The sequence below is a fragment of the Camarhynchus parvulus genome, chromosome 2, assembly GCF_901933205.1.
Source record: "Camarhynchus parvulus chromosome 2, STF_HiC, whole genome shotgun sequence".
NCBI classification, from domain to species: domain Eukaryota; kingdom Metazoa; phylum Chordata; class Aves; order Passeriformes; family Thraupidae; genus Camarhynchus; species Camarhynchus parvulus.
In genome coordinates this window covers 112788408-112811736 of record NC_044572.1, presented here as the reverse complement: position 1 = coordinate 112811736, position 23329 = coordinate 112788408, and the positions used below count along the sequence as shown (strand labels likewise).

The 23329-nt window shown below is 40.4% G+C and overlaps 1 protein-coding gene across 1 annotated transcript in view; it reads right to left on the bottom strand.

The window, feature by feature from the left end:
• Positions 1 to 22852, bottom strand: part of XKR4 (XK related 4) — a 218075-nt gene extending 195223 nt beyond the window's left edge. Inside the window, 2 exon segments of the mRNA XM_030970421.1 lie at positions 21929 to 22659; positions 22661 to 22852. Coding sequence (XP_030826281.1) covers positions 21929 to 22659; positions 22661 to 22780 — 851 coding nt within the window. The 5' untranslated portion in view covers positions 22781 to 22852.
• Positions 22853 to 23329: the final 477 nt, after the last annotated feature.

The window sequence follows — 23329 nt, the reverse complement described above, 5'->3', positions numbered from 1 at the left end:
GTGATCAGTGGCAGGTGCTACACCTGCACAAAGTACCAAAGAACCTGAAACAACACCTGAGCTCATGATTTCAGAGGTTTTGATCCCAGAAATATCCACTGGCAACCTTGCAGACTCTCTATCTCACTCATCCTCACAACAGATGCGTGGAACACTTCTTAATTTCTAGATCCTTGGCTGGGCTAGGGTGACCCAGAACAAGCTGACCAGCTTTGTTAATGCTGAGATATTTCTACATGTCCTTTTTTCCCTTTTCTTTGTCATAAAAGTGTAGTTTAGAATAAGATGCCCACAATGTTCTCAGAGAGAACATTTCTAGAGAGATAGTGTCTGAACTGAGTTTCAGATTGAATTTTGGATGCAGATGTTCAATCTCCATGATACCTGCCTTTTTCCCTTTTTTTTTGTTTTTTAATTGGTGGCATATTTTTACTTATCTCAGTTCTTCCTCCACCAAATCACTTATTATCTAATGATAGTTCAGGTCCTCTAGAGCAGTGTTATAGTTAATAAATTATTCTTTATTGTTAGGGAGATTACAAGAGAATATATTGTATGAATAATGTACTAATAATTGTGTTACTACTGCACTTCCTAATAACTTTTCATCAGTTGTTTGTGTAGCAAATGCATGCAACCATACCCAACTCATGTGGTGCTGGAGACATCAATAGTCTCATACTCTACAGAGCAGGTGGAACATGCAACTCAGTAATCTTCAAGCCAAAAAAGTACAACCAGACAGGATAGGAAAATATGTGACCTTGGTCATACTGTATCACATTAGCAAATTATTCCATCAAATAACATCCAAAGTTTTCAAACAAAACAGATCTGCTTTTATCCTTTTATTAGAATCCACAGCCTTATGTTTCATTCATTCAAATAATTTGCCTTTCAATTTTGCTTTTTTTTCTGCTTAAATTTGCTTTAATGGAACTTTTAGTATTACATCAGACAAACAGCAATTTTTTTTCTAAAAATAAAGACGGGAAAGAACATTCCTGGAGTTCTTGTTGCCCTCTAATGTCTGTAGACACTATTGTCTTGCCTGCTTTCCTAGACAATCCATAACTGGGAAGAATATAGCTCTATTAACCTTGCTTTATCAGCCAGCATGTCAAAATCTGTGCTATAAATCTTCATCTTAATAATTTATGATTAAATATTCAGATGAGATTATGTGCAACCTAATTCTACACATCCATCTCTACATCCCTAATTAACAAGAGACAGCAACAGAGGGAGCAAACCACCACCTTTCTGAAGTAATGAGACAAAACCGAGCTTTTGTAGACAACTTTCATTTCTAAGCACTTCTTTTTAATCACCATTTAAGAAAGAAATATGATTAATGAAGTTATGTATATCAAATTATACATCTGCTGCTTCACAATAGATTGCTAAATACTGCACTGTTAGTTCCAGTAGCCCCAAAATTTCTTATTTTTATGAAGCCTCACTGGTTTCAATTTTTTTCCCCATCTGTCAGAGAATTTGACATCCATACAATGGAAGATGCATGGGAGAAAACCTTCCAGGGCTCAGTGGGTAAAATTCCTCCCTGCTCAGAAAAGCAATCTAAGACTTAAGAACCACTAAAAACCCTCTTGGTGTATCACAGTTTTACTTCTATTTAGAACTGCTTTAGCTTTAAGCACCAAATTTAAGATATTTAAACCCTAACTCTGAGAAGGAATGCAAAAATGTACCTCATACTGAAACTGAAGTTGTTGACACACATCCCCAGATTTTCAGAAAAATCAAACTTGAAAGCTACTAAAAAGCCTGGAAATCACAGGCTCTAAACCAAAGAGATCTCCCAGGAAAAGACATAAAGTCTGTCCTTCTATCAGCCTGAAACTGACTTTTCATTGTACTTTCTAGAACTGTGCAAATAGCAGATTCATTGTCTGTATGAGATAACCAAAAAAAAAAAAAGTTTAATTAAAATCTCATGTTGGGGAAGGAAATAAACAGGAAAAGAAAAATATAATTATGTACTCTTGCATCAACCTGGAACAAGTATGACCCAATTCATAAATGAAAGCACTAAATTTCAAAATGACAAGTTGCATTTTTAGCATGAAACTTTCCTCCCTAATGTGAAAGCATTTTCACAAAATTACTGGAATAAAAGATCTTTAAATTTGTTCCTTCTCAGCCAAAACTACTTGCTAAATTCAACCTGACTCCATTATATTTCCCCAAATGACATTTTTCAAACTTATTTGGGGAGGAAGCAAAGGAGGGCGGGGAGGGGGAATTGCCTGGCTCCATCCTCTGCTGGTTTTTCTAATTGCATTTAAATGATCCGTGCAACTGGTCTCCTACAACTTCCCTGAGGGGTGATATTTCACAGTCTAGCTAATCTCACTATTGAAATGTGTCCTGTTTTTCAGCAAAAATTTCACTAGTATAAGGCACAACTGGAATAAGTTTTGTTGACTTCTAAAAGTTTTTAAGTTTGTTTTAAGATCAAGAAGTATATAAATACAGAATATCAGCAGACTGTACAAGTCTGGATGGCATAGCAGGGCAAACTAACCTGCCACCCAAGGTGCCTCATGTCTACTCACGAGTCCAAGTCTTGTGGTCCAACAATATTTTGCTGTATCTGAATGAATGATAGTTACCTTTCTAAAAAGAAGAAAAAAAAAAAAAACAGAAAAAGAAGCAATGTAATCCCCAACTTTTTTCACATTGCACACACTTAATACTTGATTTATTTAGTCATCTATTTCTCTGTCTCATTCACGTGACTGAATTTGTCTGAGTTTAGTAAGCACAGGGCAGATTCTTCATCTGCTTGTGTCTGCTTAGCACACGTGGCATGGTGCTTGCAGGGCCAGAGCTTTGTACACATCTTCTCACTGTGAGGGCTGCTGAACCATTAGTCACCAAAAAAATCCCAACTCTTTGGATAAAAATGTTCCACTGTTCTACTGCTCTCAGTGATTGAGTAATCCCTTTTGCAACTATTATTAGCAACCTTACTATACAACTTAATGGCCTGATTCTATATATATATTTTTTTTTTTTTTTTCCCTAGGTTGACTAAGGCACTACATGCTTTGTGAATTTCTGAACTGGAGTCAGTAGGCTGGTTAAAGGGGTCACACACATTATTAAGCCTCTGGGGATTTCCTGTGGAGCCTAAAGCCAGGGTGCCTCTGCCTGCAGGGTACCGTGCCCACTCACATTTTGTGCTTTAAACTGGTTTGACACTCAGTAAAGTACTACCTAATTACTTAGGGCTGTGGCACTCTGCACAAAAGAGAAGGCATTCTAGGTTCAGACAGAAGCATCTTTTTCAGATTTACTCAGTTTCTGAATCACCTAGCACCCAGATTTACATAACACAAAGGAAAGGAGACACATCCACATTTGAGGTTAAAAAAACTCTAGTGTGAACCAGTCAACAAACACTACAGAACACAGTCTAAACAAAGTGCTTCAACACTTATATATTTGACATATACAGTTGTAGACAAAGAATATATATTCTGGCCCACTGATGCAATACCATTCTTTTTCTCATTTAGTCTCATTCTCTGGCTGTCGTGCTTATTCTGTAGCAGCGGGTAAGAATGCTTCAAAGTATTGAAATTAAAATTAAAATAAAGACATTTCCACAGTAACATGACATTATTTCCACATTTTAATTTGAGGATACTATAAAACTCTACACACACAAAACTCACAAGCACAGGAACTGATGAAAGCACCCTGAAATCCCAAGCAGGCAGTCTTTCAAAGGCACACAGTCAAGTAAAACACCCAGGCTAGCTTTTGTTTGGAGTAGTTTATCCCAACACGTTGGATCTAAATGACATAAAGTTATTCAATCTCCAGTGACAGCATTTCTTCCATCACTTCGCAGACACAGAAATAAACACTTGAAGGCTCCCAGGAGATGAGCAACCAGTAAACTCTCACCAAGACTAGGTATCTAAACTGAATATTCTACCTTTTGAAAAAACTTGGTCCTGTGGATATATTGTCATAGCAAAGCTTAAGCAAGGTTTTCTGGCATGCCATAACATATGGAAAGCTCCAGTTTAACTGTGGTCTCGGGGTATGCCACAAATATACAAGCTGGAATCCTATTTGAGAAGATGTTTAACGGGCGCTTAAATCATTGACTCTGAAGTTTTTAAGCCCCCTGATTTCATAGCATGTGACAATACATCTCTGTGGAGCAAAATTAAACTGTAGAAAGACTCAATTAGTTTTGACTGTATTTCTACCAGCAATTTTTTTTATCTGTTCAGATCATGCCTGGAGAATAAACAAAATCCCAGTATGCTCAGACTAGGCTGTGAAATGCAAACTCCTATCTGATAAAAAATTCAGAATTTTGAAAACAAAAAGAGCTATAGTTTGGAAATTCTGGCAGAATGGTCCTGCAGTGTTTTAAACATATGTCTTCTGGATGAGAGGATGAGAAGAAAGAGACTAACAGCAGGCATATAAACTGTCAGTGTGCCATGAGCTTTGGGTCACTTGGTGAAGCCATGGCTGTGGCCACACAGTGCCCCTCATAATTCATTCAACTGCATTGGTTGTACTTAGACACACCTGCCAGTGAATTAGTTCCTTTCATACTCTACAGTCTCTTGCTATTCCCGTTCTTGTCCAGCTCTACTGAAAACTTCCAGGGTGCATTACAAAATTTTCCTTGCCACACAGAAACCATGCAGCACACTTCTTTTCCCTATAAAATTCAGTAAAGTACTGGGAAAGTTCCCTGCTCAGTGTGGCAGTGCCAATCTTTAGTAAACCCTGCTACACTTTATTTATTCCCTCCTTGTCCTTTAACTTTTAAAGTTTTTAAAGGATAGGACACTTATAGCATCACTTACTCATAGATGGATATCTGATGAATAATTTTATTCCTCAGCTTCTTAAATATGTAGCTGTTCTCCAGTCTTACAGTGCCACATTTATATTAAAAGATTTAAAACACAGATGCAATTCACCATCTCTTTCAGTATTCTGGAATTGGAATTATTAATTCCCTTTGATTTTTCTAAGAAAACCGCATTTACTGTTGCTTTCACTGCAGTTGTGTTTATTTCTGTTTTACCATCATCATATACACTATCTGTCTTCCCTTTACCACTATGATAATAGAATTGTCTTTACTGAAAAATTAGGGAAATCACCAAGTTTATCTAGATCATCTTTAATACCATTTCTTGTAAAATAGCACCAGTCTTTCTTCCTTTTTCTGTCCCTATTACATGGCTGAAGAGTGTTTTACTATTTGTTTTTTTTTTTCTGTAAAAGCCAGATCAGCTTGGTTTTGGAAAGTCTCATTTTATCTTCAAACCTCTTGATCTCTGAGCCTCAGTGCTGCTTAAACAACTGGGAAAGAAAGAAGGCAAGGTGGCAAGTCATTATTTGGATATTACTAATGGTTTTGCAAACACACGGTTTGTTTAAGAGATACACCCTAAAATTTTTTCTCTTTTTTGATGTTCAGATTCCCTGCAGTGTTAGCATAATCAATTTCAAAGAAATTAATAATTTATTTATATATTTGCAGGAGCAAATTTCTCTTACTAGCCAATTACCTCAGTTAAGAAATTTTGCTCTTTTGGGGAAAACAAAATAGAATGGAACAAACCATGTAGCAACTTTATTTCTTCAAGAAACATAAAATTAAGTTATCTGTCATCATGCTGTTAAAGATTATTCAGTGTTATCAGTCTTCCATAGTATCATCCTTCCTTACTGAGAAATTCTAGAAGTTCTAAACTGTCTCCATCAAAAACAGAACACTGTGACACATCCTGATATATTAGATACTTCATGAAGATTCCATATGAAAACATCTATGATGGTTACTAATGTGTTGTGCTGTCCAGTATGCATTCAAGCAGTTTAAATCCTCCACAATGGATAACATTTCCACAGATTTCTGGAATGCCTGCCCTTCCCTTTCCACAACACTACTCCAGCAGCCCAATGCTAGGCCAGGTAAATCACCTTTCCAGACCTTCTAACAAATTACTTTTTAAACACACATATCCCACTCTTTCAAATGATCATGTCATTAATACCCAGTAGAATACCAGCATGTCACTAATTTCAGTTCTCTTTTCTTGGTAGCACACAACATACAAGTCCCTATTTCCAGTCATGAATTCACATGATTCAAGTCCTGCACAGATGTTTCCACTTCTTCTCTTTTCTTGCGCAGGTTTTTGACGGGTCTGTATCCACAATTCACCTTTTTCCTAGGGACGACATTCAGCCACTGAACAGAGCAAGTACCATCCTAGGAGCAGTGTGCCATTGACACTTTTTTAAGGTTAAGAAAACCTTAGAGTTTTCTTCGTTAACCAAATTCCTGTTGGCAATTCTAGATCCACTGTTCTATCCTCATTTTTTCCATTTTCCTCCTTTTACACCTATTTTATACATACATATATACATATATATATATATATACACACATGTATGTTTGAAATCCTTCTTCCAGATGTGTCAGCACCAACCTGAGACCAGCTTCTAAGCCAGACAAGAAGAATACATCTTTAAATGCTTCTTTCATCCAGGGGCACAATAACAGCTGATGCTTCTAAACACATCCCTTGTAGCCTCCTGAGTTATGTGCTGAACACCAGTGCTCCATCATGCATCCAATCTCTTATCCCACTGGAACATAAAGGAAATTTCTGAGCATCTTAAAGACGCTTTAAATCAAAGTAGAAACACATCCACCACTGACCTAATGTTCCTTGCTTCTACATGTCACTGACCTAATGTTCCTTGCTCCTTCCATGCATGCCATATGATCAGCAAACTGTTTCCAAATTTAAAATCTCTGGTGCAGTTCTGATGAAAGGCCACGTTAACCAGGGAGTTAAATAACAGGACCAACATTACATTCACTTTCACAGCAATGAGCTAAAACTTGTGGCATTACCTTTCCTTCAGGAAAGAAGGATTTTTATGAAGATGGTATGGCTCCCCTTAAACCATTCCCAAATCTATTCAGACTATAGTGGAACTTTGGAGAAGAAATTGCTCAGCTATAGCCTTCCGTGTAGGCAAACAGGCTGTGAGAGAAATCCTGGCTGTCTTTTCACCTTATCAGCCAGATGAATTGGAGAATACTGTAGAAGTTTGAAGGGCAATTATTTCCTTCACAGCAACACGGGAAAACATATTACTCCTCAATCTCAGTTTCAATCTGCAATTTTCCTGGAGAAATACAGTCCTGGACTGCCTCTTATCACCAAGACAACTGCAGGTCTCTAGGTATGGTTTCATTATACATCTCTGGCATAAACACTGTCATAGATAGAAGGCTACCTAAAAAAGGGCTTTCTAGAAGATACAGACTGTAGAGAACAGAAAGGGCAAATACATAAAATTAAGCACTGTACTTAACATTTCTTGGTTGTAGGCATCCCTTGCCTTCCATACAAACCCACTTCCAAGGATAGAAGATAAATTGCTATGGTTTAAATTATTATAGCACTAAACCTTCATTAGAGTGCCTACTGTCATTCAGCCAAAACAGAAGAAAATTTATGCCAAATTTGTGACAAACCAGTGTGAATACATTTGAGCCATTCTAGAAAAAGCAATGTATGAAAAGAGAAATCCCAATCTGAGTTCAGATATGACAGTTCTAGTAGTACATGATATGTGTGCCATTGATATACTACCAGTTTTACATTTTCCTATCAACCGGCAAAAGCATTAGAGTGAGAAGGAATTTGTCTCTTTTTCACCACAGTTATTTATGACTGTGAGAAAAACAAACCTTGCTCAACCAGTAGCTAACACTCAGCAGTGTTGGGTTACTAGTGGGAATGGAAGGGGAAAAAAAAATAAAACTGACTTTTTGAAAAATCAAAAGAGGTAAAACTTCCAGAAAGCATGTTGTCCTCAGCTGATGGATCCCATGTGTCAGACAGTTCAGGAGAGGTAGGTTCAGCCTTTCACCAATGGGATAAATCAAAGGTAAATAATATACTGAAACACTGCCTCAAAATAATAACAAGTTAAAAGCAAAGTGACAAGTTTGTGAGACGCTAGCTAACAAGGTTCAGAGGAAATATTCACATGCTTTAAAGCTGGTCCTGGGCTACAATTTAGATTCAGAACACAAGCAAGCAAACTCTGATTTGGCATGTAATTAAGAAATCCTCTCTGAATTATGCAACTTTCATTCACTTCTTCAGAAGATATGAGAACACTGCAACCACTTGCCAAGTTTGATCCCAACATGCCATGGGGCAAATGGAGACCCTAAACTGTCATATTCTATTTAAATCATATGTAGGCTAAAGTGAGTGCGATTGCCTGGTATATTAAATTACTACTAGTGTGTTGATAATTCCTGACGAACAATCTATGATTCTGAATTATTTATTGAGGAGGAAGTGGCTTTTGAAGTGAACATTATTTCTCTCTAAGAGCTAATGCTTGAATATGATAAAAATACTTGCCAAGAGAAAAAGGAAATTTAAAAAGATACTTCTACGACTGAGAGTTCTGAGATTCTACCTTATTTCATAATGGATTTCTTCTCTTTGTGAAGTCTGTAGGCAAAAATTATGTTCATATAAAAAAAAACCAAAACCACCATGGGACAGCCTGTGTAAGGAAATTGCTTGCAACAAATCCCAGGTACATACACATTCAATGATGGCAGTTAATATCATTCCTAAACTATTCCCATGGCTTTGTGCTTCCTTGCTTTTAGAATCCAGTACAGCTTCGAGGGAGCCACAGAGCAACCTTCCTCTGGCATCATGAGTGGTAGATCACAGAATCAGAGAGCTTTGGCTTGCAGTGCAGATGAAGGACATTTAACAGAGCATGGAGTGACAGCAGGACAGAGAGAAGGACCCAATTCTCCCACTGGTCCTTCAAGTTTGCAGACTTTTCAAAGCCTTGTCCCCTTGAAAGACTTCACAGGTTTTTGAGGATGGGGAATTAAAAGCACAGATGAAGCAGTGACAGACTCCCACATAGTAAGATAAATCCAGTGTGAGACATTCTCCATTGTGGCCAAATTAGAATTTCATTGCTCGAAGATGTAGTATCAAAATAAGATGCATCTTTGAGTCACAGTGGCAATATTTACACCAAAAACAATTGCTTGAAATAAGCGTAAATCCTGCTGTCTTCTCCATATCTATTAAAGTTGCTATTCATGAAGAATTCTCCAAAGAATGATTTATGAAATGCCATTAGAAGACATATTTCTGTTGTTTATTTACTTGCAAATACTTTATATACAGTAAGCATGTATGAAAGCATTTAGTAAATTTTCAGAACAGATCTGAATGTTGCGTTTATTCTTATTTCAAGGTTATTCTTAGTTTTCAAGGTGCCAGAGTTAATTTCTTTGATAACCAATCCTTTGTTCCTACTAATTAGAAATATCCAAAACAATTTGCTATTTAAATCATATGTCATTGCTTCTGATCCTTGATTGGATGAGTAATGAAATTAAGTAAGACCCATATGAATTGTGACTATTACTACTGAATATGTAATTAAGGTTTTGATTAATATTCTGGCACTCAGGCTTAAAATACACCTTCCATAAGTATTTGCACTCATAAAGCTCAAGCTGAAGAAATCAGTACAAGTCATTAACACAGTCAAACTGAATTCATAAGTGAACTTCAAAAGAACACTTGTAAGGTTTTTCTTATGATGACGGGTATGTACAGTGTCCTTTTAAGTTTGACTCCTCTTTTAGTGCTAGCTGTCAAATAAAGCTATTGGCCATATTTTCTCCTTAGGTGCTGGTATAAAATTAAAATCTAGGGGTATAGATTGTGCTGAAGTATTGAAAATATTCTGTGTTAATACATGCTGATTATGTAAATGCCGATTGTTTCAAAGCTCAATGAATCATTTTTGTGGATATTTAAAATCCTTTAAGACATAGCATTACATTAAAAACTTGAAATTTTATGGTTTTTTTTAATGTAATGTGCCTCTATTTCCCACCTATAGAATGCATTAGGAGAATTTTTCATGTTATTACTGAAATATACTTAATTATGGTGAGAGTCAACGTTTTTCAAAATATTCTTTCCATCCAATACTTTCTGCACTTCAAGAAAGTCAGTCAGAGTACCTGATACCTAACAAATAGAAAGACATGAAAATATAATTTTTTTGTTTGTTTTATAAATCTCCCATTTGTAAAACAACATAAGAATTAATGATAACAACCTATTAACATGAATTCTGACACAGTAGGGTTTTCCACACACCTATTCTAATAAAAGATAGACCTGTAGAAAAATTCTGGTTCTTAGCAGAGAATGGGTTGACTCCCTTGTGAGTGAATAGTGTGTTATAAAGATATGACAGTGTAACGAGAGCTAGATTCAAGAAGGACTGAGTCTAGGTCTGAAATTCATTTTGGGATGAATTAGGAAAGGCTCAAAAATACTCATCTATCTTGAACATGCACTTAAACCACCAGAACTAGTAGCAACTCCTCATTACTTCTATTTCAGAAGTATCCCCAAACCTGCACATATCATCGTCCTCCTGCTGTTCTAGGAAGTTTTTATAGGAACAGGAGAACCCTCTTCCACCTTGTCACCTTTTCAACATGGGTGAGGCTGGAGGCTGTTAATAAGCTCTACTGGAAAAGCATAGGACACACAAAGATTAAAGACTTGCTCTGGGCTGTCTCAGGCAAGTCCCACTTGAAGAAATTTCAATGGCACAATTCACAGTTTGGTCAGGAGACCAGCATTCCCTCTCTAAAGGAGCTATACTTTTTCACTGATGGGTGCAAAGCATCCATAAACTCACAAAACAAGCCAAAATTCTCAGTCTACCTGACTGCACACGAGTAACAGTTACAAACTGACAAGGGAACGAGTCCATCTCAACTACAGCCTTCACAGTTCCTGGAATTTTACGTTCTGCTTCTCCAAACCAACCATCAGGGGCTGAGTAAGCATCTTATGAGACAAACTCAGGAACTGAGCTATTTTGCACTGACTTATTAATTATTATATTATTAAAATAACTGATTTATTCTGCACTCCATGCTTGTTTTCTCAGAAGCTCTCTGATTTAATCCAACTACGAAGAGAACACTCCCAATAACAAATTAATTCTCTAACCCAATTGGATTATCAATGGAGTAGCTCTTCCACAGAAGTGGCACAAAGAGAATAAAGACAGGTTATAGAAAAATGTACATGTCCAAAATTTTATTTTTTAGGTAAAGAAAAGTAAAATTAATTACATACTTAAGGACTAAACATAGCCCTTAGTTCAGATAGGTAATTTTCATACAATGTTATCATGAGTTCTTAATTTGCCTGTGTGGTAAAAATTGCTAACAAATGGTTGTTGACTGTAAATGCAATCCCTCCTTTTGACACATGCATTAACACACTATTGTAAAAGTTCAAAGTCGTTATTATTGAGTTCTCTCTGCCACATTAATTATCCTCTGCACTGTACTTGGCTTCACTTGGGTAAATCCTCTCTAAGTACTCTTTACTTATCCATTTAATATTCTGTGAGCTCTGTTTACATTTATGGTTTTTTTCAATAATTCTGCATTGAGTCCAATTTACACCAATACTACTGGTGATGTTCTATCCTCAGCCTATTCGTCTGCTATCACTCACTCATGTCATTGTTTCTGAAGCTGCAATGTCTGGTGCTTGGAAGCTTCAGATTGAAGTTGATTCTAGCTCCTCCACTTTGTTAGAAAAATTCCTAACCCTTAGGACAGTTTCCCACAGCATGCTGGATCCAGCTTAAAAGGCAAACTAGCAAATAAGGAAAAGAGCTCAAAAGATGAGGGGATGAGCTAACCTGAAGCAGCAAAAGTAGTAGGTGAAGGAAATGGGGTGAAGGACAGAACTTTTTTAAAGCTATATAGTATATTCTGGGTGTAACAAGCATAAAGCCTTGGGGAAAGAAATCTTTAAAATATTGAAATCTTATTTTAATAGCTAAATACTGTCCACTATAAAAAGATGCTCATGTGTTCAACATATTTAACTTAAAACTGGTTTTGACAGACACATTGAAATGACAATTGATTTTGAATTGTTTCTACCTAGATAATTTTCCATCTGAGTATCTCAAAGTATATTACAAAAATAAGGCTTCATGATATCCATAGATTAGACTGCAAATATCTACTAGATAACTAAAGAATAACATCTTCAGAAGTATGCTCTGCTTTTGACTACCCAAATTGAGCCTTTAAATATCCTTCTAAGAAAAAATAATATAAAAGGCTCCACTCCAATTGAAGTAAAAGGGAGCTGCAGTTCTTAATTTCTGAAACACAGACTAAAGGCAACCAAAAGACAACAAAAATTATGCATACTAAAAGCTGGGCTCCACTTACTGTGGAGCTTGAGGTGAGCTGGGAAATAAGAAGCTGGGACATGAAGATCAGGCTTTATTTCAGCTACAAAACTTCTGCTTACATTGATAAAAATCAACTACAAAAATGGTATCAGGAAATGAACTCAGAGCAAGAACCAGGAACTCAAACAATTTTTGAATTGCAGTTTTAAAATTGTTATTTCATTCTTGCTTTTGCAAGAAATGGCAGAGAAAAAGTGTAGAACAACTAATGGTGGCATACATCAAAAACAGCTTTCTTCTATCTCTTTTTCTAAGTTTGATTACACATGACAAAGAAAGGTTGATAAAAAAAATTAATAAACCAATCCTTCAGCTAATTCAGTTCATCTGGAGCTACTCCTACAAGCTTAAGCAGACATTTTCATGGACATTCTATTGTAGTGCTCTTTGTGGTTATACTATACATGAAGCATGAATGTTTGTAAACAGAAATACTTTTAGGGTAAAGAAAGAGAGAAGGTTAAAGGGTGGAAAAAAGGAGAAAAAATTAATTAAACTGTAAAGAAGAAAGACAGGGAAACCTGGTTTTGGTCTCATTACAAGGCTCTATTAGGTCTTCCTCTGTGTCCTCACAAACATGACATTTCTCTGTCAGTGTTATGTCACAGCTCCGGCAGGAAGGGCAGTAAATGTCCCCATCCAGCCTTGCCTAAGCATCAGTGCAGAAACCAATCAGGGAGACAAGAACCGACCCCTCACAGCTGGAAATGGCAGTGGACTGAAATCTCCTAAAACCTGAGCAAATACTCTAATCACAAGGGACATTTGTCCAGTACTATAAGACAAGGCTGAGTCTGCAATATTTGTTGGGGATATAAGCTTGTCATTGCTCGTAAAGCAGATTTAAACAATGCTTGCCAACTGGATCCACGGAGGGATTTTGGTGCCACTGCAGCCTAGCATCTGGTTTGCAATGGGCTCAAATAAGGAGGAACTCAGGCTGTGTGTGCTGGGGAATTTCTGGACACAGCTAACAGGCAGGAATACAAGTCTCTAGGCAGCTTTACAATTGAACATTATGGTCCATTATATTTAAGTTCCTCAAGTTCATACAGAATCACAGAATAACAATGTTTGGGGCATGAAGGGACCTCTGGAGACCATCTAGTCCAAGTCCTCTGCTAAATCAAGTTCACAGAACAAGCTGCACAGGATCTCATTCAGGCATGTTTTGAATATCTACAGAGAAGGAGACTCCACAAACTTTTTGGGCAGCTTGCTCCAGTGCTCTCTCACAGTAAAAAAAGCTTTCCTTATAAGGCTGTTAAGCCAAATTTTCTAGGTCATATTTTCAGGTCTATATGCCTGAAGAACATCTAAATTCTGCTTTCAGAGCAAAGTCCTATTATAGATCTGTCTCGCAGAAATATTTCCTTATAAAGCGAGACTATAAAGGTTAGGGTTGAAGAATAATGAGAAAAGACACAACTGCATCCATGCCCTTCCTTTAGATAAAAGCCCACACACCTTTATAATGACAAAGCTTATCATTCCACACAAGCCACTATGAAAATGTGGAAATATCAGCCTAGTGGCTTTCATTGCTTTCTATGCATGTATAGAGCTCTCTACAGATAGCTGATGTCTGGTGCTTGATATTTAAGGGTACTTTCCTTGGTCCTGCAGGAAGTAATCCACTGATCCTATGTACTATCCATCACTCAAAGAAGTTGGCAGGATCCTAGAATAGATCAGATGTTTACATGAAAACATCCCATTAAAGCCAGTAATGTTGAAAACTGTGGCAATGCTAACCTTCATTTTTTAAGGGCAGAAATTAATCTGATATATAGCAGCTGATAGAGATAAGGAAAACTGTCCATCCATCTGTAGGTTAATGCACTTTTTATTCACCATAGAACATCTGCATCCTTCTCTAAAGCAGCTGGCACCATCCTTGGTACATTAGTCTCGTCTAAGTCACACCTTCCAACTTTAGAAGAACAGAAAGTAGATATTCTCCCTGTCATATCATTACCTGCTAAAATTCCTTTGAAAACACCCCACAAAACAGTCTCACTCCATGTGCTCCAACTCGTGACATCAAATCATTTGTGACTGATAACATTAACCACCCCCACTGATTACCCCTGCCAATCAAACAGATTTATGCAGCTCACCACACAAGCCTTTTACCATGAATATACTGAGCAGAACAGGCTTGTTGTCAAAGGAAAGGTAATGAAAATAATAACATAATACAGCAATTATTTTATCTTGGGGGAAAAAGTACATTATAACCCATTTCAGCCATTCAGGCAGGGAAGCAGAATGAGAAGGAGAGTGATAAGAAACCACTTCAGCAACCAGAGCCCACGGGGAGATGATAATTCATGTTATGGTTGTCAGAAAATTCAGGTAAAATCTCGTGGAAAAATATATACCCAAGACCTATTATTTTTTAATTTTAAAATTTGTGAAAAGATGTTTTAGAGTACTCTCTTTCCTGTCAGCTTATGCCGGACTGATATCTCACATTTTTATTTATCATTGTTCAGATGACTACTCACTGCAGTGAGAGTTTATCTAGCATTTTCTCAGTGTATCTAATATTTTTACTGTGAATTTTCCCAGACATACAACTCTTCTGTTTGACTGCCTGCTTCTACAGTTTCTCAAGCAGTCACTTAGGAAATTATTAAAATAATTCCTCTTTGGTCAGTGGCTGAAAGGAAACAAACTGGAGTTAGGTACATAGTTAGGAGTATTAACTGATATTCCCATGTGTTTTCAGAACATTCTTCCTTTCTACATGCTCCCTCATGTGCTCTTTAATATCAGCCTCCTATCATTTTAAAAATCAAGTAAATCAAAGCAGTTCTTTTTATAGCCTGTTTGCCCCTTCCACGCCCATATCCACTTGACACAATGCATACAACTGACAGCTGTGCTAAAATTGACAAAAAAGGCACCACTTTGTAAATGTACTTTAGCAAACAAAAAATTTTTCTTGAAGTGCAAGCAAAAGAGCTATTGATTTTCTCTGTGCCTGACAAATTCCTCCCAAACAACCTGTTTACTGAAAATGTAAGTCACTGCTGTGATTTATCTGCTACACATTAAAAGCTACTTAATTGGAACAGAGAGACAGAAGAACAAGGTAACACCAAGTGACAGAAGAATTGATTTAATTTTTAGTTTTATTAGAGCTTTTGTATCTTCGTGGCCAAGTCAGTTCTTATGGACAAATATTAACAACTAAGCCAGCTGACAAGGAGAATACTCTTCTGAACAAGTTAAACTGTGATGTAAATGACCTGATGAATGAAGAAGGATAACTGAGTCTACAGATTATGCTGTGGTGTTGCACTTTCTTGCTTTCCCACAAGAGATGTGGACATGCAAACTGACCTTTCAAAAAGAAATACTTTTTCTGATGTAAGTAACAGAAATTTTAGCAATAAAAACCAAAACCAAACCAAAACAAAAAACCCCTCATTTCAAGAACCTTCTGCAAAGTTATAACATTTAGAAACAAATTATGATGTAATGCATTTCTTTCAATTCATGGTATGTACATACAGTCATTTGTTCACAGCACCAGAGGACTCTAAAATAGTATGTGTATATGGTGATATGAAATCCTCTGAAACAGAAACCCCTGTAATCTTATCAAATTTCCACTCTTGGAAAAAGGCAAATATAAATTCTTCCCATATATAAGTTTCTAGAAAGCATTCTGCGCATAAAATATTAGTTTTCCTACTAAGCCAGATGTGTGATCAGAAATCAGTGCTTAAGCAGTCCTTTGAAAATCTGAAAACTTATGTAACTGATAAATATTCTCTACAGAGAGAACGCTTGTTAATTATTAAAGTACAGTATCTTTCTTCTAAAGTACATCAGCATCTTTTACACATAGCTAAGGTTATTAGAATAAACTGAATACCAAATCTGATTTGTATGCAGACTTGTAAGAGATTTTTAAGAACATAGTAAAGCTTCGCTCCTCTTTTTCAAAAAAAAATGAAAGGCACAGGCCTCATCTGCATACCACTATCTTCAGAAAAGAACAAAAAATAAAGAAAAAAAAGGGAATTAAAAGAGTCAAAAAAATTGAATATTTATTCTAATGAATATGTTACCAAAAATTTAAATGTGGGCAGGCCACTTACAGGGTGGGCTGCCCTTCTAATCCTGCTGAGGGAAAAACCCAACAACTTTATTTCCTGTTTCTGACAGCCCATAACCTTTTCTGAGACCTAAAGACACAGCAAGCAAAATAGTTAGTCAGTAGGATTTTAACTCAAGCACTGCAGTAACTCAATAAAAGAAATATGGCATTGCTGAGTGGCAGCATTTCGCTACAGTAAGAGACAGATGGGGAGGATATGCAATAATCTTGTCTAGGAAATGGTTATGATTCATAAATTTGGACTCCATGTGACAAATTATCTGACAGATATCAAAACAGTGAGAAAAACTGGTGTCAGATCGAGATATTATCACATTTTAGTGTGAAGTCCAATGGCAGCTGGAATTATTGACCACATAACTACACCAAACTCCTACATTGCTACTGAACAAAAGTGTCAAAAACTACTATGTAGGTCAAAAGTGTGAAAAGAAATGAACCTATTTAAGTTTGGAATTGAGCTAAGACTGATGATGTTTTTCTTAACTTGAGCTACCTTGCTGGGACTTCCAGTTTAGGGCGTCAGTCATGCTCAATGGTGAGCACCTGAAGAAGTTATCAGGATTTCTCACATGCAGAGCAGACACCCTTTCTTCTCTCTTTTTTTTTTTTTTTTTTTTTTTACTTCTAAGAATGTCAAGTTATTGCAGAAGTGAAGGTTATGAGCATAAGCAATGAAATTTCTTTGGCAGATGATCCAGACCTGTGAAAAACGTTTCCACAGGGCACCAGAGAAATTACAACTCACCCTGGTCTCAGAATCCAACATCACCTTTACGACCTGGCCACAACTCCCTTTTTTTTTATAAGAACCAGGAAGGATGAGGAAAATAATGGCTTCTTAGTACTACACATAAACAGATATAGCCAATCCATAATACTGTTCCACTTAGGAACAGACACCTGTCCTGGACAATGCCACCAGGAAGGACAAGTAAGCAGCTTGGTGTGTCCTCCTCCTTCTCTAGGTGGTTTCCCATAGAGCTAGGAAGTCTCAATCAAACCTCCTCACTCCATTGAGAGGGATATACTTCATCATCTCAGTATTGCTTCAGCTATCCAGAAATAATTTTACAGGGTAATTTCCAGTCCTCATCTTTCCAATGATTCACCCTTCCTCTGGCCTTGTTAGCTACAGAAACTTGACAGTTCCCTTTCAGGCACTTTCACTGCAGCCTTTCAGACAAAATGACAGACATTGTGGGAATTCCCAAGCACTCTGAGAACCAAGGCAGCCTGCTCACACCACCCTGCTGCAAGGCACAGGAGCTGTCTCAGGGAGCTACTTCTTGCTACCCAGACACCACAAGATGAGCACCAGCAAGTCCTCCAGTCTCCTCCTCTTGTTCACCCAACTTCCCACAACACACACTCCTCCCAGGGCTGACTGATCCCTTTACCCATCTTCAGGAGCATGGCTATCTGAATCCTGCCAGACCAAAGGAACCTCAGCCAGATTTTTTTTTTTTTTAAGGAAATGAACCAGCTTCACAGATGCCAGATGAACAATATGATCTCTTACATCCAGTCACCAAGTCCTGCTATCCACAGCAAAATCTGAAAGTCATGGCTAAGCCTGTGAAGTTTAGTGAATCAAAGGGATGCTCAAGGGCAGTGGTTACACACTCTCAGGCCAGGCTCAAAGGGCAATAGTTTATCTGAATCCTACTGGCCCATATACCTCTACAGAGGTCCTTACAGACTCTAAATTAAGGCATCTACTTTCATTTTTTCCTTTCAATGGGATAGAAACAGCCTGTGTATTGCATTCTCCTTGTGCAATCCACCCTGTGTATTGCATACCCCACAGAGTCTACTAATAATAACAGAGGTCTCTCACAGAACCTGCCTGGGAGACGAGGGCTCCATAGTGTGGTTTCCACGGCCAAATATTGGTAAAAAGCAGAACACACTGGAAGTATGGATAAGGAAACCTATCTGTATCTATTTCTGAAGTCAGAATCTCATCAGTGATCACATTTCACCATGAATTAGCTGCCAACAAATGCCTAGTTCCTGCACTCTGCTGTGGCAATTTGCTGGAATTTTAACAGGTGACCACTGCTATCAGGAAGTCCATGAACTGCCAAACCCCAGAGGGGAAAAAAAAAAAAAAATATATATATATATATATATATTCTTTACAAAGGAGCCATTTGATATTCCAAAATTTTTGGGGGGGAAAGTTACACCAATTTCAAAAGAAAAAAATAATTACAATTTTATTCCGAACTGATTGGCAGTTTAGCTGCTCCTGCAGTTCCCCTTTTTCACACTCAAGGAATAAAAACTGTTTTAGTGATTTTTGATTGCCTACTTCTAGAATTGTTCCATTCCACATTAAAGACCTCATTCACTTCCCATTAGCACATTTTAGTTAAAATTAACACATAATAATTTTCAATGATCTGGCTTTCAGTATGTTTGTAAACAAAAAATTAATCTCAGAGGAAAAGCCTTGAAATTGTTAAAAGTCATTCTGACAGAATTAATCACTAAAAACACATTTTTACAAATTTTTTATTTAATTCAAGGATATTAAGAGCACTGGGATTGTCAGTTGTACTGCTTTTTCCTCAGAATGGCTTCCTTAAATAAGCAGTTGACACCATTGCCTCCAAAACCTATGGCAATGGGACAAATAAAGGGAAATTGAAGACCTCAGGATTCAACTAATTTTAAGAGGAGAGAGAAGACAACAAATACCACATGAATACAGAATGATGACCAACTTTAGTAGCTAGAAAATCAGGCACAAGAAAACTTTCTCCTCATTCCCTGATTGAGAAATGAGAGACATATTACTGTCATTTTTACTTGTGGGAGATTCAGCGCAATAAGTAACAGAAAATTTAAATGTAGCTACGGGAGAGCTTTAACCAGCGGCAAAAAAAAAACAAAAAAAGGAAAAATCTCAAAGCTAATAAGAAACATAATGAGAGGCACAGAACAAAGGGTAACAGGTTTTGGGTAACACGTGTGCCCCTGTCTGGCAGCAGGGTCTGTTCAGCTGTGTCAAAGAAGGAGTTAAATCTCCAAACACAGGCAACTGGAAAACACTTTAGATCATCTTTCAGCCTAAACAGCTTGAGCTATTTGCTCAAGGCAGTACCAATGTTACACTGCAGAGTAGAAGTTCTGGACTATTAAGTGTCTGATTAGAGATACTGTCTCCAGAAAATTTCTACAGATCATGTTCGTTCTGACACCATGCTTATGTACAGAGTTTCTCAGGGTGTGATGTGACCTCTTCTCCTTGGGGCTGATTATTAGCTGTAGATGTCTCCAAAGGCTCTCCCTAATTAGGAATATATGTAGGGAATTAAAATGAAGCCACTTTAATCAGTTATGAAGTGCTGATATGAAACACTCCATACTGCTGACCATATAATTTCTAAGTTTGTGGAAAACTGCAAGTAAATACTACAAAGTTACTGACAGACAGGAAATTTGATGGCTCTGTTTCACTGAAAAAAAAATTTAAGAGTATAACAGGCTAAACCATAAATAATGTCCTAACATACCTTATCAGTTTAATATTCTGGTAGTCTTACACTGCTGCACATAAAACATGAAGAAAAGCTACATATGATCAAAAGAGACTCATCTAGCTTTAAATATAGAGGAGTAGGTGCTTTTGCAAGGAGGAAATCTTATGTTAAAAGACACTGTGCTTCATCAAAAAGCAAGCAGCTGGAGAGCTCTAAATCCCAGACACCTCATCTGGCAGAAGTGCTGTACAGTATTGGATCCCACCCTGCTCCACCCACAGCCCTCCCTGCTCTTTGTGTTCCCCAATACAGACTCGTGACACCAAACCTTGAAAAACTGTCTCCTCTATCACTCAGCATGATCCACACTGTTTGACTTCTATATGGATGAATATCAACATGATTTTCTAAGTACAATTTAAGCCACTGTATTTACTTTTCAACCACTGCAGGGTGGAAACCCATCACATTCAGAAAGCCCTAGACTTAACTTGTGTTAAACAACTTTGAAGGTGGAAGATAAAGGAGCATGCAAGCATTCAAGATTTGAAACAAAGCATCACTTTTTGTTCAAAATTCTTCTTCCCTTTCAAGTCATGTCATTGTTAATATGAGCACACCTGTAACTTTAAGTTAGTTTCACAAGTTTAGAAAATTGAATTTGTTACAATGAACCAAATACTCTGGAAAGCAAAAGGTACTTAGTTGTGGCATTCCAAGACCTTTGGTCAACTGTCTAGCAGGACTTGGACTCCTTGGTGCTTAAGGACCACAAACAGAACTGAGCTGTGCTGGATACTGTGCTAACAGAGCAAAAGACAGACTTTGCCCAAAAGGATGAGACAGATATTAAAAGTACCAGCAATTAGAAGTTTACAGAAACAACAAATTAAACTCCCTAATGAAGTAGTTGTGAAAAGTCCCAAGTGTTTCCAAAACAGAAGGATGACATAATTTCTTTCCATCCATCAGACAAGAAACACAAAAGGTATTTTCCACTGTTGCTTTAGTGTACTTGCCCTACTGCATGACCTTCTTCAACACAGCATCTATCTTCCAAAATTTTATGTGAAAGTTTTACCTCTTTATACACTATGCCTTCTGAACTCTGCCCTTTTCAGGCAGCATTAGATGTATTTGCAGCGCATTCAGCCTCCATATGAATCTTTCCGAGAAATTTGCTAAAACTGAAGGAAAACTTTACTTTTGAAAACTATGATGTCATCTCCTTTTCCAGCAAGTGCCTTTCCCAACCCACTTCAGCACATCCTTTCCATAATGCACAGTACGTCACTTGCAGATGGTTTTGAGAACTGCTACTCAAAACTTTGATTTAGAAGGCATTCCTTTAATACATCACGCATATAGAAAATGGATATGCATAGCAAGGAGATGACTGTTCACAGCACACATAAATCTCAAAACACGGCATCAGGGCATTACGGGAAAGAAACTCCTCGCTGCCAGTGAAGTTTCCTGCTGGCGGCAACGGTGTGCTGGCCGCATATGAGGAGACCAGGAGGTGTGAGTTACCGGGCTATGTCCACTTTCCCCACCGGTTCCCTAATTTTACCGAGCGTCCGGCGCGGGTTTCCCGGGAGGTTCTGGGCACCTGGCGCTGCGCGGGCTGGAGGCAGCCGGGCGCCTCCCGGGGCGGTCACCTGTGCAGCACAGGACTCTCCGGGACCCGGCGGGGCTCCCCTCAGCCCTCCGCGCCCGGTCAGCCCTGCGGGAGCCCGGTCACCCCGACGGCCCCGTGGGCGCGCTGTCCCCAGGAGGGACCCCGAGGCGGGGCAGGCGGCCGCTCGCCGGGCGCAGTCCCGCCCGCGGCCGGGCGTGCTCCCCCCCTAACCAGGGGCTCAAGCCCCGGCCCCCGCACCGCCCTCGCCCTGCTCCTCACCTCCAGACCTGCCCCAGCTGCAGGATGTGGACGAGCGACTGCAGGAGCCAGATGCAGAAGGCGCAGGACGCGGACCGGCCACCGCCCGCGCGGGGACCGGCGGCGCCGCTGCCCGCGGCGTTGCTGCTGCTGTTGCTGCTGCTGTTGGTGGCGTTGCCCTTGCTGGCGGTGGACGCCTGTCTCTGCGGCGTGCTGGGGCGAGCGGCGTCGATGTCCGCGGCCGCGGAGCTGCTGCTCACCAGCAGCTTGCTCTCGGCGGCGGGGCAGTGCCCGGCGGCGGCGGCGGCCGCGGCGCTGTCCTCGGTGCTGAAGTCGTGCGCGAACCAGCGGAAGCTGAAGACCTGCACGGAGAGGGAGCCCAGCAGCACGAAGAATAGGGTGAGCCCGAACCACCAGCGCTGGCCCCGCAGGTAGTAGTCGACCGCCAGCCAGATGTCGGTGCCCACGTCCGCGAAGTACACGGCCAGGGCGGCCAGGATCCAGAGGCAGTCCCACAGCGAGTAGCGCCGCTGCTCCCTGCCCAGCCGCAGGCACAAGGAGGACGAGCCCCCGCCCGAGCCCCGGGAGCCCCCGCCACCGCCCCCTCCGCCGTCTCCTCCTCTGCCGCCGCTGCAGCAGCAGCAGCAGCACCGGGAGCCGCCGCCCGAGCCGTCCCCGCCGCCGCCGCCGCTGCAGCACCCGCCCCCGGGCGCCTCATCGTCGTCGCTGCCGCCGCCCGGCCCGGCGCCGGCGCGCGGGCAGCCCCGGGGCCAGCGCCTGCACGGAGCCCGAGTGCTCGGAGTTCTGCAGCGGCGTGAACGCCACCTCGCCGCCCTTCTTCATCTTCCGCCGCCCGTCCGACTTCGCGGCCATGATGCCTCCCTCAGCCCCGCTGGAGAGCGAGCGGGAGCAGCGAGCGCTCCTTTATCCCGCGCCTCCTCCTGCTCCTCCTCCTCCGCCTCCTGACTCCTGCCTCCCGCCCTCCGCCGCCGCGGACCCGCCGCTCCCCGCGTCCCCTGTCCCCGCTCCGCGCCGGGCTGCGCGCCCGCGGGCGGCTCCTCCGCGGCGGCCGCGTCCGCAGCGCCGCCTGTCTGCGGGGAGCCGCGCTCAGCCCGCCCGCCCCGCCGCCGCCTCCGAGGGGGCCGGCGGTGCCGGGGCCGCCGCCGCCGCGCTCTGCTCGAGCCGGGAGCAGGCAGGGCTGCGCTGCCCGGAGCAGCGCATCCCGCACCCGCCTCCCCGCCCGCCTCCGCCCGCACCCGCCGCCGCCACCACCCAGCTGACTGACGCCGGGAAAGAGGATGACCTCATCCCTCTTCCCTCGCTGCCACCGCCCCCCGCCCGGCACCGGCACCGGCACTGGCACAGGGGCGGGGAAGGGGCGCTCGGCGGCCGGGGAGGGGAGGGGCGCGGCGCTGCCCCGAG